The sequence below is a fragment of the Rhea americana genome, unplaced genomic scaffold (assembly GCF_003343005.1).
Source record: "Rhea americana isolate MKP2758 unplaced genomic scaffold, rheAme1 scaffold_432, whole genome shotgun sequence".
Lineage (NCBI taxonomy): Eukaryota > Metazoa > Chordata > Aves > Rheiformes > Rheidae > Rhea > Rhea americana.
The window spans coordinates 203,526-217,957 of record NW_028186571.1 but is presented as its reverse complement, the minus strand read 5'-3'; the positions used below and the strand labels follow the sequence as shown (position 1 = coordinate 217,957).

Here is a 14,432-nt window from a genome sequence, read left to right as displayed (position 1 = left end):
GGAACATCAGAATTATATTTTGGCGACTTTATTTACCAAGGTCAAAATTCTCAACCATCTAATTGTTTCAACAAATATTTACAGTTCATATAAAGCATGTATTTTTGTTTGGAAATAACCAGCAGAACAGTATTTGGTATAGTCTCTCTTACTGTCAGGATGTACATTTTACTCTCTTACCATGTAAATTTTGAAATAAATCCAAAATAACTACTGCATGATAAGTGATTACTTAAAGAGCAAACTCATGTTACTGTTTCATATGCTCTTTCCCAAAACACTGTTATTTTAAGAGGATAAAAATTTACTAACATTATGTCTGGCAGCATTACATTTGTTTCACTTGCTGAATACAGAAAGAATTGGCCACTGTTTTTCATACAGCCTTAATAGTTGATAGTTTTTAAAATTATTATTCCATATGACAAAAGAAGGTAAAGGAACAACAGCACTCAATGAGGATCAAAACACCATACAGAGGAGTTTCCAAATTAGTTTCAGTACTGTAGGTCAAACCCTGCCATCTGACACCCACGCCGAAGAGCGTACACACACCTGATGGCAGACGGAGTGGGAAGGTCCAGTTCTCCGAGGTGCCGAGCACCTCCCAAGAGCTGCTCATTTTTCCTGAAATCCCTCTAGCAGAAGTTGGAGGCACCGAGCACCTCTTTTGGAGCATAGTTTCGAAACATAATGACTTTCTCAATCTTGCTCGTTACTTTTGCCGTGCAACCAGAGCGCTTTCTTTTGCAATGACTAAGAACACAAATGTCTACTTCAGTCTGGCCTAAAGGAAACGTATAGTGGATCATGTCCATAACAATCATATATTAAGCTTCAGAAACAAAAATATTTTCATAGCCTACTAACAATGTGATTGTGGAATGCAGTCTCATACCATTTGCAAAGAGCTCTGCTTGCTAAGAAGCCCATTAATTCAAAAATGAGTAAAATAAAAAATACTGACTGAGCGTATGATAAACAATACACATCTAGGGAGTGAGTACATCTTTTAATTTCATTCAGATCTGAGCTAGCACAACACACACACGTAGCTCTAACATCTTTTAATAGCATAGTCCATAGTGCAATTCCCGCTGACATAACTGGAAGCAGGATTCAATCCTAACTATGGAAAATAGTGTATTTATTATTCATGCAATAAGCACTGTATACACTTTTTTTCTATTTACACCCAAGAGTCCTGATCATGTCAAACATCATTTAATTTTCACCCAAAACAAATCAAAATGACACAAACTAGAATCTCTGATAGCAATAAGATCAAATGTGCAGGTATTACCAGTTTGGGGGGGCGGGAGCCCTGATCTCTCTCTATCTTTTTTTTTTTCCCCTCCAATACTCTTTAGGATCCATTTTGTTGCAAATTGCCTACAGACATACAAAATTAATTCAAATATCTCCTACACCAAAGAGGATCTCATTTGACTTTGTACTACCCATAAAAATATATGATTGAAAATCTGGTTCACAAAATATTCCTTTTGCTTACTAAATGAAATATATAAACTGTCAAAATATGTATATAAACTCAATTTCAGAATTTGTAAAGATCACAGTTTAGCTACAAAATATACCAACCATCTACCTGTTTTTAATAGAATATTTTCTTACAAAGATACCATTACTTTGCAAAATATTGCCTACCTTACAAAATTAGTTTGGAAATTTTGCACTACTTTCAGCGTACAAACCCTATGGTAGAACCTCATTAAACCCTTTGGTATATATCTTCAATTTTTTAATTTTACCGTTCTTCTCTTATTTGGTTTAAATGTTCCAAAGCACAGTAGAATCTCCAAACAGAGTAAGCCATGCGTGTATAACTGTAGATATAATCAGCACACAATTTATTTTTCAATTATAGACGTTTATCATGCCCAGCAACTAAGAACAAACTACTTTAAAATCATTCTCCTGAAACTTTTTTCATCAGTACTCGTTTTACCAAACCATGGTTTAAAATAATTGGATGTGTTGAATTCTCTGAAGAAAGTCAACACCTTATTTCACGTGCTTCAGACATTTTCAGGACTAGGCCTCTCTCTGCTTTCTGCAAAACCTTTCCAAATCTGATAAACACAGCAAACATTTAAAAAAGAAAACTTTTAAACTTTCAGCTGAGAAAGAATAAACATAATTTATACTTCTAGAAAAGTATTATCTTTTTTTTTTTAAGTCATCTTTACCTGTAAGTAACAACTTACAGGCTAAAATAAAAATATTTACATACAAATAACTGAAAGAAAAAGTAAGGATTGAAAAAGCAGTAAGAAATCATATACTAGTTATAAATGTTACTAATAATGTCAGCTATGGCAAGGATTCCATTTCATCCGTATTTTAATTGTAACCAAATATTGCCTCCATTACAAAAGGTATTTGTAGCTCAAAGAGATTCTAATCACCTGTCTGGTAAAATGCGAACGTCCTTTTATTGTAGATGCAATCTTGACTTTAATGAAGTTTCCAGTTGTGCCAGCAGGAATTTTGGTGAGGTTTTCTCGTTCCTTTTTGTACTTGTCACCAACATGTAAATAAAATCTATATAGTCTTTAAATTGTGAAATCTAGGTAGAAAAGTTTCATTTTTGACCTTTCATCTAGTTTAAAAAATTCAGTATAAAAAAAAATTCTCCTCTGAAATTTAAACAGTCCACAAAAGTTTTACCTTCTTTTCTTACACACTTTTATGACAGTAAAGATCTTTCAAAGTTTTTAGCTCTTCAATTAGAGTTTTGTTTTGATTTTCCAGGACTGCAACACGATTTTCCAGACATTTAACATACTCYTTCTTCTTTCTGCGGCATTCTCGAGCAGCTTCTCTGGAACAGACAGACAGAAGTCATTGTTTATTTTATCTGAGATTTGAGTATTTTATGAGTGTTGTAACACTGACCAATATGAGATGAGGGAGTTGGCACTGGCATCATTAGCAGAACAAACTGCAACAGTAGGTGGAGAGCATGAAATTTAGCAGTATCTGCTAACACACATGGTAGTCAATCTGCAGGGAAAAAACAGCTTGTTTTCTCCAAATTCCACACAGCATATTTTGGTCAAAAATCTCTGATGTTTTTACTGASTAGATGCAGCATACCATACTGATAGCACACACTTAAATCAGCTAAAATATAATCTGCCCTTTGAAGACATATTTTAGCACATTAACAAATAAAAGCAGTCTGTGTGCTTTTATTTTATGGCCGTGAACATACCTGTTCTTCATCAGCCTTATTTCTCGTTTCAACTGCGGATCATCCGTCTTACTTGTCTGCGACGTCAGAGTGACGGGAGATGTCATAACCACAGTCTGAGGAAGGGATGTGGTAGTTGGCGTGGTGCGGATCTGGTAAGTCTGCATGTCTCCGGATGCAGCTGTGACAGAAACAGCGTAAGATGTCAAAACGCAGTAGTGTTAGGAGGCTAAACGCCCACTCGGGATCAGTGCTTCCAAACATTTCCAGCAGGCATACTCACTCTGCACTACCACCTGGTTGCTGGGTACGAGTATCTGTTGACCATCTGATGTCTGTGCATATTGCAGTATYGTCGTCCCAGGCTGCGTACCACCAGCGTTCGTCATCGTTAATGTCTGCAGACCCTGCACGCCGTCTGTACCGGGACTGGCCAGCTGTAGGCCATTCGCAGCAATGGCAACTTAAAGAAAAAGGAACATGCACRAAAACATTTGTAGCTTCACATTACAAAATATAAAGACGCACACTGTATGTTCATTCCAACTGGCAAATCTGTCTCTTAACCCACCACTGGAAATACTCCCTATTTTGAAAGGCTTTATCTCTGTCACCTTTAATAAGCAGATCTTGTTGTTGAGTTCTCACATACTTTATCTTACAGAGGTTTCTTCTATAGGAACAATGTCATTTAGGATTACTCTTTTGCAATTCCTGTATTTTGAAGTTTTAAAAACTTGCTTTTTAGTTGCTTTTACTTTCAAACTCACGTACAAACACAGCTGTTTGGTTTGCAAAACACAATGATTAATAGAGGATAAAAATGAAATCCTTTCTATTTCCCTGATACCACAGGAACACATCTTGGCCCTAAGGTTTATGCAAGTGTATCTTTAATAATCTCACATTTTGGACATTAGACTAGAAGACTGCTATTTTAATTAATTAATTCTTGCTGTAAAACAAATGTAACATTTCCCTTTCCCATATTTTTAATGTCTTAAAACACAAAAACTAAGATAACCTCAAAACTGCATTATCTATAATCTTTAGAAATCAACTTATTTCTGCATAATAGTAATAGCTTCATTAGCTGCTAAATGAGAAAACAATCTTTTTTGTTTCACTTCAGTGATATATATTACAAACAAAAACTTGTATTTTGGGAAACGTTTAATAAAACTACATTAATTAGGTATATATTTTGCATAACGTACTGTACTGTCCAGTGCTCGTYTGGTAGATCGGTGTGGGGACAGACATAGATGTAACAGTAGAGACACCAGGACTTTCGTCATCTCCTTTTCTATCTCGTGTATCTTCAGAAGAAAGATCTTTCAAGATTTTTCTATTAAAAATAAAGAAGTCTCTCTATCAGTTTTAATAACAGGCAACAGCTATATATTACTACTACAACAGTTGCAAAATACTATCACTATTTTGTATTACAAAAATAAATGCTAAAATTTTGATAGCAAACAGTTTTGGAAATGAAGAAAAATTTTGTATCAACTATCCAAAAGTCTGTCYGCAATTACATTTCAGTAGTTTTTGATTTCTTGTTTTTTGTTAAATATTTTAATAATTTTATGCTGACAGAGCTAAGAACTGTCAGCTACTGATCGATAAATATTTCTACGCACAATTCAGTGCAAATTCCAGATTTTCAATCATTATCCTCTAAAAGCCTTAGATGTTTGCACTGGTAAGTCTGCAATAATCTATACGATTTGCAACAGATTTCAGCAACCTTCAGAAAAACAATGTACTGAAGACACTTTGTACTGAAGTTGTTCTAGCACTGCAGCTGCATCATTCTATTTTAGTAAAAGCTGCACTAGAGTTTCCATCATAAACATTTTTCCAGGGATTTATAACTGGCCTGTTAAGAGATTTTTCTGATTTAAAACTTGATCCTCCAATTCTCTCAAGAATATGCTTTGTATAACTAATTAAAACCAGTTTGCTCTATCTGTTGCCAGAATAAACTAGAAAGTAAATTACTGCAAAAAATTTTAAGATTAATCTTTTGCTCCTTCAATACAAAGTAAGACTTTTTGTGTTCTACATTTAATTCAGGTCTTGCACAGCTTCTCAAACAAGCAATGTACTATGTAACAGTCCCCTATGAAAACAGACATCCCTATTTAAAAGAACGATGGAGGTATGAATTTTATGCATCTTACCCCAGGCCAAATGATGAGTTAGTGGTAGTTACAGAAAAGCAGAGCTGACAACTCCTGATCCCAAATCCACCCCGCTAAAAGAGTTCTCCCATAGACGCTCTTCTTGCGGCTTCTATTTTCCTGGCTACTTTTATTGAGGATTTTTAACTGCTCTTTTCCATCACCATTTTTGGAGTGCACATAAAATATTAAAATCCCTCCTAAGTGATTTGCTGTGGTACATAATTCAAGATGAGATAAACCCAAAAGAAAGTACTAACAAGAGTGAATGGGGATAAAGTATTCCAAAAAAATGAAAAAAAGTGGCCAAAGTGGGAACAGTAATCACAGAAATGTCAAGTAAATTCAGAAACTGTCTTTTAAAATTTTCAGGATGTTATTGTAAAAAAAGTATTAAATTTGGTGCCCTTTGAATTTCTAATAAATGTATTATTTGAAAGGCTAGCACACAGCATTTGATTACTTTCCTCGTTTCAGTGAAATGAGATCATCAAGTAAAATTGCAGATGATAAACAATTTTCCCTATACCACCTCTCTTCTTGGAGCTGATCTCCAGCTCTTATTTAAGCCCGTTTCCTTGTAGCAATTGGTAACTAACATGGCACGCGAAACGTTTACTGCATAAACACATCCAATGCATGCTTCAAGAGAAAGAAAATAACTTAGAGGTTGACAGAGGCTGTTTAAAGAAGCTGTATGCTTGTCTGAAATCAAAATAACAAAATATTTCATATAAAGCACTCACCGGTAAGACGGACGACGAGCTAAGATACCTCGAGCTTTCTGCGAAGAGCCTATGCTATCTGACGAATCCTGAGAATCTTCACTCTCAGACAAAGAAGATACCTAAAAAACACATTCCATGTGGCTATCCTGTACACTACAGAAGAAATGCCCAGAAAAAATTACATATTTTTTAATAAGTTTAAGCTGCATGAAAACTGCAGTAATGCAGCTATTTACAAATAGAATGAAAATGCAGTGGATTTATAGATTCAGTGCTATGTAATTTTTTTCAGCATTTCTCAAAGACTGTTACAGCTAGAAAGGTCATAATGAAACCAGAACATACTCACTTTAAAACCCAAAGGATGCAAATCTATTAACTCCCTATAAAGAGAAAGCTCAAGAGATCCCCAAAATATTTACTATATTAAAAGCTGAAAAAGCCTCCACCATCTGAAGCCAAGATGTTCTATGACTGCAGAATTAATCAATCTAGAAATCTAAAAATAACAGTGTGAAGAAATAAACGGGTTAGCATTTTCATAAAAATCTTCATAAGCTTAACTTTGAATTCTGGAATGCAAGTTCTGAAGTAATATGAAGATTACCTAACAGAAGGAGGGGGGAATCAAGGAGAAATCTATAAACAAGAACTGGGTGAAGAACTCCAGCTAAGCAAACACTCACAAAGCTTTGAGTTAAGCTACACCTATCCTTCTGCAAAACAAAGCAAAATGCTGCTAGAAGACAGGGAATCTTAACAGCTATCTAGTCTGAAAAGGTGACCCACTTCCACATATAAATTTGTCTAAGGTGGTGACAGGAGCGGAAACAGGAACACCATTTATGTACAGAAACAAACACATAAAATACTTAAAATACATCATGTAGACAGACTAGCGATATATTTTGTTGGTAAGAACAAGACCCAAATGAAAACAATATAAATAATTAAAGGCAGCAGCATATCAGGGAGTAAACATGCAAAGTATTAACTATAATTTTCTTTTTATTCCATTGTGCCCTTGGCCAGTGCCAATTTTTTCCTCTGATGCTCCTTATTTAATGCAAGCTTACAAAGTGTTTATTTGTACTTATCTATGTGTCAGCAACAAAAAGTCAACAAGAATGCATGCAGCTATGGGAAAAGTATTTCTCAGTTAACTTCTGCTACAGAGAGACAAGAGCAGCAACCTGCTATCAACATTTTTTAAAAAAGCAGCTCACATGTTACTTTTTTTTCCCCSTGAGCTGCAAGGCCACAATGCTCATGAATTACCAAAAGAAAATGCAAGAATACAGTCAGCAGGGACCCTGCAATTAGAACATGATAATAGAAAGGGGATCAGCAGAGACTCAGGTTAAGACAACCTACTCAAGCAGATGTGAAACTGTTTTCAGCAAAGCGAAATACATTTTCTTTTCCATGATCTGATGTTACAGGAACAATGGTAGCTGAAAATGCATTATAGTCTTTTTTTTTTCTTGATTTCTCAATGTAATGCGATACGAATGGAYAACCAACAGCAGAAGGATGAATGACTTAGGTATTTGAGTCCTCCCAGTTGTTTAGCTGACTAGTGCAGTTATTTCACAGCGTGACTTCAATGCCACGCTGCCCAGACGGCTCTCTGCAGCCAAGGACTGAACGGCAGCAGGAACGGGCTCGAGTGTAAACTCCCCAAGGCACCTCTCTGAAGTGGCTTGTACAAAAATCACATGGCAAGCAAGTAAGAGAGACACAAGTAGAATACTTTGCCACAGAAACGGAATTATAGCATACAGCATGTGAGTAATCAACAGTTTATCCACCATCATTCAGGCCTGCTCTTTCCAAACACACATTTTCTTCCCTGGATTATTCTGATACTCTCCTTATTTGTGGATCGGGACACACAGATTGAAGGCCTGTTAAGAGCACTGACTATAGGGATGGGTTTTTGCTTTTTAAAGGAAGGTTTATGCCTAATAGTTTCATTTCAACTCTAAAGGCAACATTAACACTAATTTCAAACATAAATAATCCCTAAATAAGACTGATGCACCCCCACAACACTGGGTTGGTCGCTGCCTGTTACAGTAGGGCCAGAAAGGCTGCGCTGTGGCAGGATCAGCTCAGACAGGCCACTGCAAGTCTTTTCATGTACATAAAAAAGACACTCGGTTATTTAGCAAAAGTTCTGTAGTTACCTGCACTGTTTGCACCTGGGGTGAGTGGATTACAGAAGACGACTGAGCTGTCTGAATGACTCCCTGGACTTGGACTTGTTCTCCAGGAAGCTGGACAACTGTCAGTGGGGCGGGACCTCTTAGAGACATCTACAACAAACCAAAGGATCGTGAAAAAAGCAAGTGTTCTACAGCGCTCAGAAAATGTAGCTGTGTGTATGAAAACTAATGGAGAACATGCATTAGCAGAAGCTTATCTAAGTCTAATCAAGTCACAAAGGTATCCTTTTAAGATGCACATTTTTCAGATATGTATCTGTATACGTAGAAGGCTGAAACAGCCACTTACTTGCCTCAGGCTAGGGAGAAAATCTAATGTAGCAGTTTGTGTGAAAGATTAAAAAGCTTCAACTTAAACACCGTAAATGAACCGTAGAGCAGACTTCCGCAGAATCGCAACACAGAGCTTTCCTGAGGATGATTACTCCCRTACAACTCCATAAATATGCACAGGTAAAACCTCACATTTGTGAGTTTATTTTTCAAGTTTTGATTCCATTTAAGAATGACTTATACTTAAATAAGCAGAAATAAAAGTGCCTGAAGATCTAAGGTGCCTCAGTTCCCTGTAAAGTTAATATGAGTTTATGGCACTAAAAACATCTTAATCAAGATGAAATCACCAACAGGTCTAAGGGCTCAGGATAGATCAGACTAACAACACTAAATTAACACAACAGATAGCATGATTAATGTACATATTTGATGTTATTGGATTTTATTTTTTTTAAGTAGCCAGTGTAAGACTATGCTTCAAAGACTTCACAGAGAAGCATTCAGAAGAGTTATGCGTACCAAAWGCTGACCAATCTACTTCATGGCACAGGGGCTGTACGAAAGATATCAGAGCACAAAGGAAAATAAAGGAGACAGGTTACACAAGCTCCAGGCAAGGAAGAACTAAGAGCAGATTTTTTCCCAATAAAAATTAAAGCATCTGCTCTGCAATGTTATAAAACTATTCATTTCAATTAACATTGTAGCTGAARTGGAGGCCTAAATAGCAAGAAATTAGTTATTACTGTTATTCTTGTATAAAACATTTCTTATATTCTAGTAGATTTTAATTTGAYGTTGAACTTATGTGAGCTTTGCATTTTAATATTAAAGTTTCACATGCAGATGCAAAAGTAAATAACCAGTATCAAGTAGCATTGGCAACCTTATATAAAAACAGATCAGAAAAATAGCTTGTCAACAAACAGCAGGATGCTTGCTAATGCTCTATTCTGCCTTTGTTTCATGTGGTTATCTAGATTTTGCATCAAAATCTAAATCATCTCCATACAGTAAACAGTGGACGAGCTGTTAAATGTCATTGTTTCGCAGCACTGAGACGCGGCTGTGAGAGCAGCCTTTTCTAGAAAAATACGCTCTTTCAGAAGCAGAAATTTTAAATCAGGAGGAAATTAGGTTAAAGCTTTGAAAGTGATGTTACCTCATGAAAAGTGTGTCAAATTTCCAGCTTCATATGATTTATCACATTAAATACATTCATGTTGGGCTAAAATCCAAGCGTTTCCATGGTGCTGAGCACCCAGGACTGCCATAGCTTACAAARGGAGCTGTAAATAGTTTTTCTGAAAAAAATAAAGATCAGGTCCTCCGTTCCTTACTGAGCAGCTCCCATAAGTCAAGTTGGTGACTGTTGCAACGGATGTATAATCTAACAAAAATGATGGGCTGCATTTTTCCATTGTACCAGCATTGAATTCATTTCGGTTTTTTGAACTCAAGCAATGCTGTTAATTTTGTGATGTCCATCATCAGACAAGTTTATTCTTCTCAACTTTCTTTGCTGGTCCTTCTCCGTGCGTTTCTAAAACTGAAGAATTAATACAGCYTGCACACAAAAATGGCTCTTAACTCCCTCAAATGTTTGCTGAGATTTGGCCCAGGCTTTACCTGTTGAGCAATATGAGAGAGCTGAGCTGCCTGTAGTGTTGTACCTTGTACAGCTGATGTTTGTGAAGCCGTCACTGAACTGTTACTGCTGCTCTTGTGCACCTCTTCCATAATCAACTAGAAGAAAAGTAACAAGTTAAATTCAGTTAATGATAAATTTGAACGGGCGAGAAGTGCCCAAATTCCACTGGTGTTTAATAGATACGCCTGATTCTTTCAGCCTTATTTGAAAATCTTTAATTAGTGCTTTGTCCTTCTACGTCGCTTGCTGTCAGCGAACGGCACAGCGGTCTTGGTCGGGCCCCTTTTGCTACGCTGAGCGTCGTTACGCCAACCTGCGGCGTAAAAACGGCAGCTTTGCCCCGAGTCATGGAGGGGGACGGGGTTGGGGGGACAGGGCGCACGCGCCGCCCCCCGAGCCCCGCAGCACGGACCGCGGCGTCCGAGCTGCCGCCGAGTCCGGCTCGGCTCCCACAGCGCCCGCAGCTCGGCTGCTCGTCGGCAGCGGGTCAAACCTGCCCCTCGCCAAAGTTTATTGTCAGTGTTTATTGAATTTCCTGTTCTTTAATGAAAGCAAAGCAAGTCATGAGAGCTAGGAAAAAAAAAAAAAAAACACCCTTGCATCAAATATTTATACTAAAGAATATCCTGCTCTAAGTAGAACAATTTTCTGAAATATTTTATCCAAGCTACCAGCCAAATCTATTTGGAAACATCTGAAGATGCATGAAAGCAAAATATGAATTCAAAATCACAGGTTTGAAAGATAAATAACATCCTTTTAAACCCTGCAAAAGTAACTGCATCTCCACATTACAAAGTCATTTAGCTCATTTCCAGCATTTTATATTTAACTGTTCAACACTACTTGACAGCCCTCCCCTCCCCAAAAAAGGGGGATTTAGAGCGATGTAAAAATGCATGCTTTTAGGTGGGGTGAGTGGGCGGACCAGCCTAGAGCATTAAAAGATGATCGGTGAGTGTTAAACATTTTGTCACAGAAGGTTTAAAACTGTTGAAAGGACAGTTGCTATGAGACTGGAAATTACACTTCTTTCTGTGGAAATGTGAGTCATTGATTTTTCCCTACTGAGATAAACCACAGCTCTTGCAGCTTGACGTATACTTAGAGGGTAAAAAGTCAATGTACATGAAGACGAGGATCCTGTTCTCGCAGTCCTTACTCATCTGAGGAGTCCCCCCGCACTCACAGGACTCCTCAACCAAGCTCCTAAAAAGGGGCTTTGTGGTGAAGAAACTGGGGAGACATCAATGGTTTTATGGCACACGAAGCTGCCTTCTTCGGAGCCCGGAACAAACGTTCTCTGACACTCGGCACAGCTTCCCAACATCCGTATTTCTGTAAACACGACGCGGTTTATCCAGCGCCTAAGTTGCAGCAGGAGAAGGAAGGTTTTAGCTCGGACTGAAGGCGCCTCGGCTGCTCCCCGCGCCCCCCAGCCACCCCGGCTGCGCCCCCGGGAGCGCCGTCGCGCAGCACCGTCCAGGCGGGCACCGCAGGGACCGCGATCCGGAGCGCCGCGCTGCCCGGCCGAACGCCGCCGCCGCTCGCGAGGAGGCAGCCACCGCGCACCGGCGCGGCAACGCGGCTCTACGACGTTCTCTGTACGAAGTTCCTACTGCTCCAGAGCTCGCTTGAAACTCAGAAGGGTGTTCTGGCCTTTCTTCTTCTTCTTTTTTATTTTTTTTAAAAGGAGAAAACTGACAACTGCAGTAATTTAAGCATAATATTATGCTTAAAATAATAAATACAAAATTGTGAAAAGCAAAATTGATGAAAAGTATGTATAAGGCAGTCAACTTTGTATACCCTCTAATTTAATTTTAGGTTTTTTTTTAAAGYAAAATGTTTTGTAGCTGTGCAAATGGAGCTATATTAAGTGTCAAAAGTAAACACAGCATTGTCAAACTGAAATCCAGTCAACAGCAAAAATTAAAAGAAATTTCCACTGCTACAGAAACACCTAATTCATCTCTGTAGTGCTAAACCACATTCTCTGTTTCTTCTCTCTCTTTTACTGTTTTTCTCTGCCTTTTTATCCCATGAAAGACTTACAACAGCAGCAAAATTGATCGCAATAAACAATGAAAGTGATAGATATAAAACCAACCACCCCAAATAAACAAACTGGGAAGAGAGCAGAAAGATTTCTGCTGAGCTTCCTCTAATTGGTGTGAAGCCCTACTTACAAGAATAATAGATAAGACATTTCCAATGATAAATGTGCTTTTCAACWGCATTTCATCTCTACTTGCTCTGTAGTATGTAACTAAATATTCACTCGATATCTATCAATTTTCCATAGAAAACGGATTTAGAAAGCCATTCTAACAAGATGAAAATTATTATTGCATCTCTATCCTCCACTGGATAAAGAAGGTATAGTATGCTATCCAGCCCTGCACAGCTGTCGCACAAGATTTTTACATGTCTCTAYCTTGTTAAAACAAGCAATTTAGCTGAAGAAATACGAACTTTCCATTGGGATGTTCTTCTGTGAATACTTGAAACGGTGATTTCTATCTATGCAGCTAAAAACCTCAATCTGCAAAGTACCAGAGACGGAAAACACACTGGTGCTTCAGCTTTCTACCCCCCAGTTGAAGCCACCTTCGACAGCAGAATATACATTTAGCTGAAACCAGCAGTTTGAGGCGGAGAGAAAGTTTTGCGTGTCACATGGAGTACAGAAAGCAGGGAATCCAGCACTGTAACACCTGATGTTTTATTAATTGGAAAATAATAACTGCTTCAGTCTGTAAGAAAACCATTGCTCATAACACTAAAGATGCTAAAGATGATGATTTGCAGAAGGCAAACGATGCCTCCCCGCAGCTACCTCTGTAAACGAGAGGATTCTGGATCAAGCGTGATGCAGAACAGTCCTTGTTCCAAAGGACTTTCAAAATTCTGAGAACAGCCGAAGACATGCACAGCAGTCTGACAGCAAGTTTGAGCCTCAAAACTAGCTTCGTTTTAAACGCAAGCAAAACCCTGCATTTCACCATAAGCAAATTTATCACTCCGCAGTTCAGTCATACGCCCCTTATACCACACTGAGCCACCATGCAAGAACCACTAAGAAAGTTGTAAAAGTATCAATTAAAGAACAAGCAAACCAACCCCATTCCCACAATTCTGACTAAGAGTGCTGAAAAAATAGCCCAAAATTTTGAAGAGACACTCTGTGTGCGTACACTATTTTCACAAGATTTTAAATTGAACCACTCTTGATTTCAGTGCCCCATCTGTAAACGGTACATGACTTCCTAGYCCTCACTAGTTTGCTTTTGTCAATTTAGAATGCAAGTTCTCTGAGACAGTGATTCTTTCTAGTTAATGTTTGTAAAATGGCTAAAATAATGGATTCCTAGCCTCAGATGAAGCTTCAAAACATAATCAGGAGAAAAAAAATTMAAATAATGAAATATAGAAGCAGTAGGTCAAGGCAAAAAGATACRAGCTGTACTGCAGGACCACCAGCTGAAGGAACTAAGCTTGTTTTGGTCCTTTTGAATCTATCAGGGGAAAGGCCTAAGCGCTGTTTCAATATCGAAATATTTTAAGACGTAACTAATTTTTTAAAGACTTTATGAAGTCAGAAATCAAAGAATACTGGGCACAGAGCTTTAGTCTCAAATAGTGAGTAACAACATCCAAAATACTGCAGTACACAAGCTACAGAAAGAAATTTTAAAAAGTTTTKGGAATTACATTCAAGTAATTTCGGGTTCTTTAGGGGCTCAGAGCACGCCGTCTTCCCAAGCCGTGGCAGAGCGCCGTCTGCTTTACCTGCCGTTAACACACTTGGGGAAGGTCTCCCTCATCCAGAGGGACAGCAATCCATTTTCCCCGCGGAGAGGGGCAAGGCGGGCGGCCAGGCTCGGTCTGGATCCCGCCGCAGCCGAATAAACCCCGAACTCCCGCCGCGCTCTCCACCTGCGCTGCCGCGGCAAGCGGAAAGGCAAGCTACAGCCTGACTCAAAAATAACTCGGAATTAAAAGAAACCCCGCTGCCCCCGGCGCAGGGCTCCCCGCGCCGGCCAGGGGGGAGCCGATCGGTCCCGCAGCGGTCGCGCCCGCGCCCGGCGCTCGGAAGCGGCGTCGCCGCTGTACGCGGATAACGCGGCTCCCGGCCGCGGCGCG

The 14,432-nt window shown here is 38.7% G+C and overlaps 1 protein-coding gene across 6 annotated transcripts; it reads right to left on the bottom strand.

The window, feature by feature from the left end:
- Nucleotides 1–12: 12 nt before the first annotated feature.
- Nucleotides 13–14,285, bottom strand: ATF1 (activating transcription factor 1). 6 transcript variants are annotated; one of them, XM_085315638.1, is made up of 8 exons: nt 14,001–14,285; nt 10,265–10,381; nt 8,321–8,449; nt 6,150–6,250; nt 4,435–4,565; nt 3,501–3,680; nt 3,239–3,398; nt 13–2,845 (listed from the first exon to the last, which is right to left on the bottom strand). In XM_085315638.1, the coding sequence occupies exons 2-8, from the start codon at nt 10,373–10,375 to the stop codon at nt 2,701–2,703; spliced, it is 957 nt and encodes a 318-aa protein (XP_085171764.1). In that variant the 5' UTR covers nt 10,376–10,381; nt 14,001–14,285; the 3' UTR covers nt 13–2,700. The 6 variants fall into 6 exon arrangements, with proteins under 6 accessions (XP_085171764.1, XP_085171765.1, XP_085171766.1 ...); XM_085315639.1 differs by having other exon boundaries at nt 14,079–14,285; XM_085315640.1 differs by lacking the exon at nt 14,001–14,285 and adding an exon at nt 11,415–11,994.
- Nucleotides 14,286–14,432: the final 147 nt, after the last annotated feature.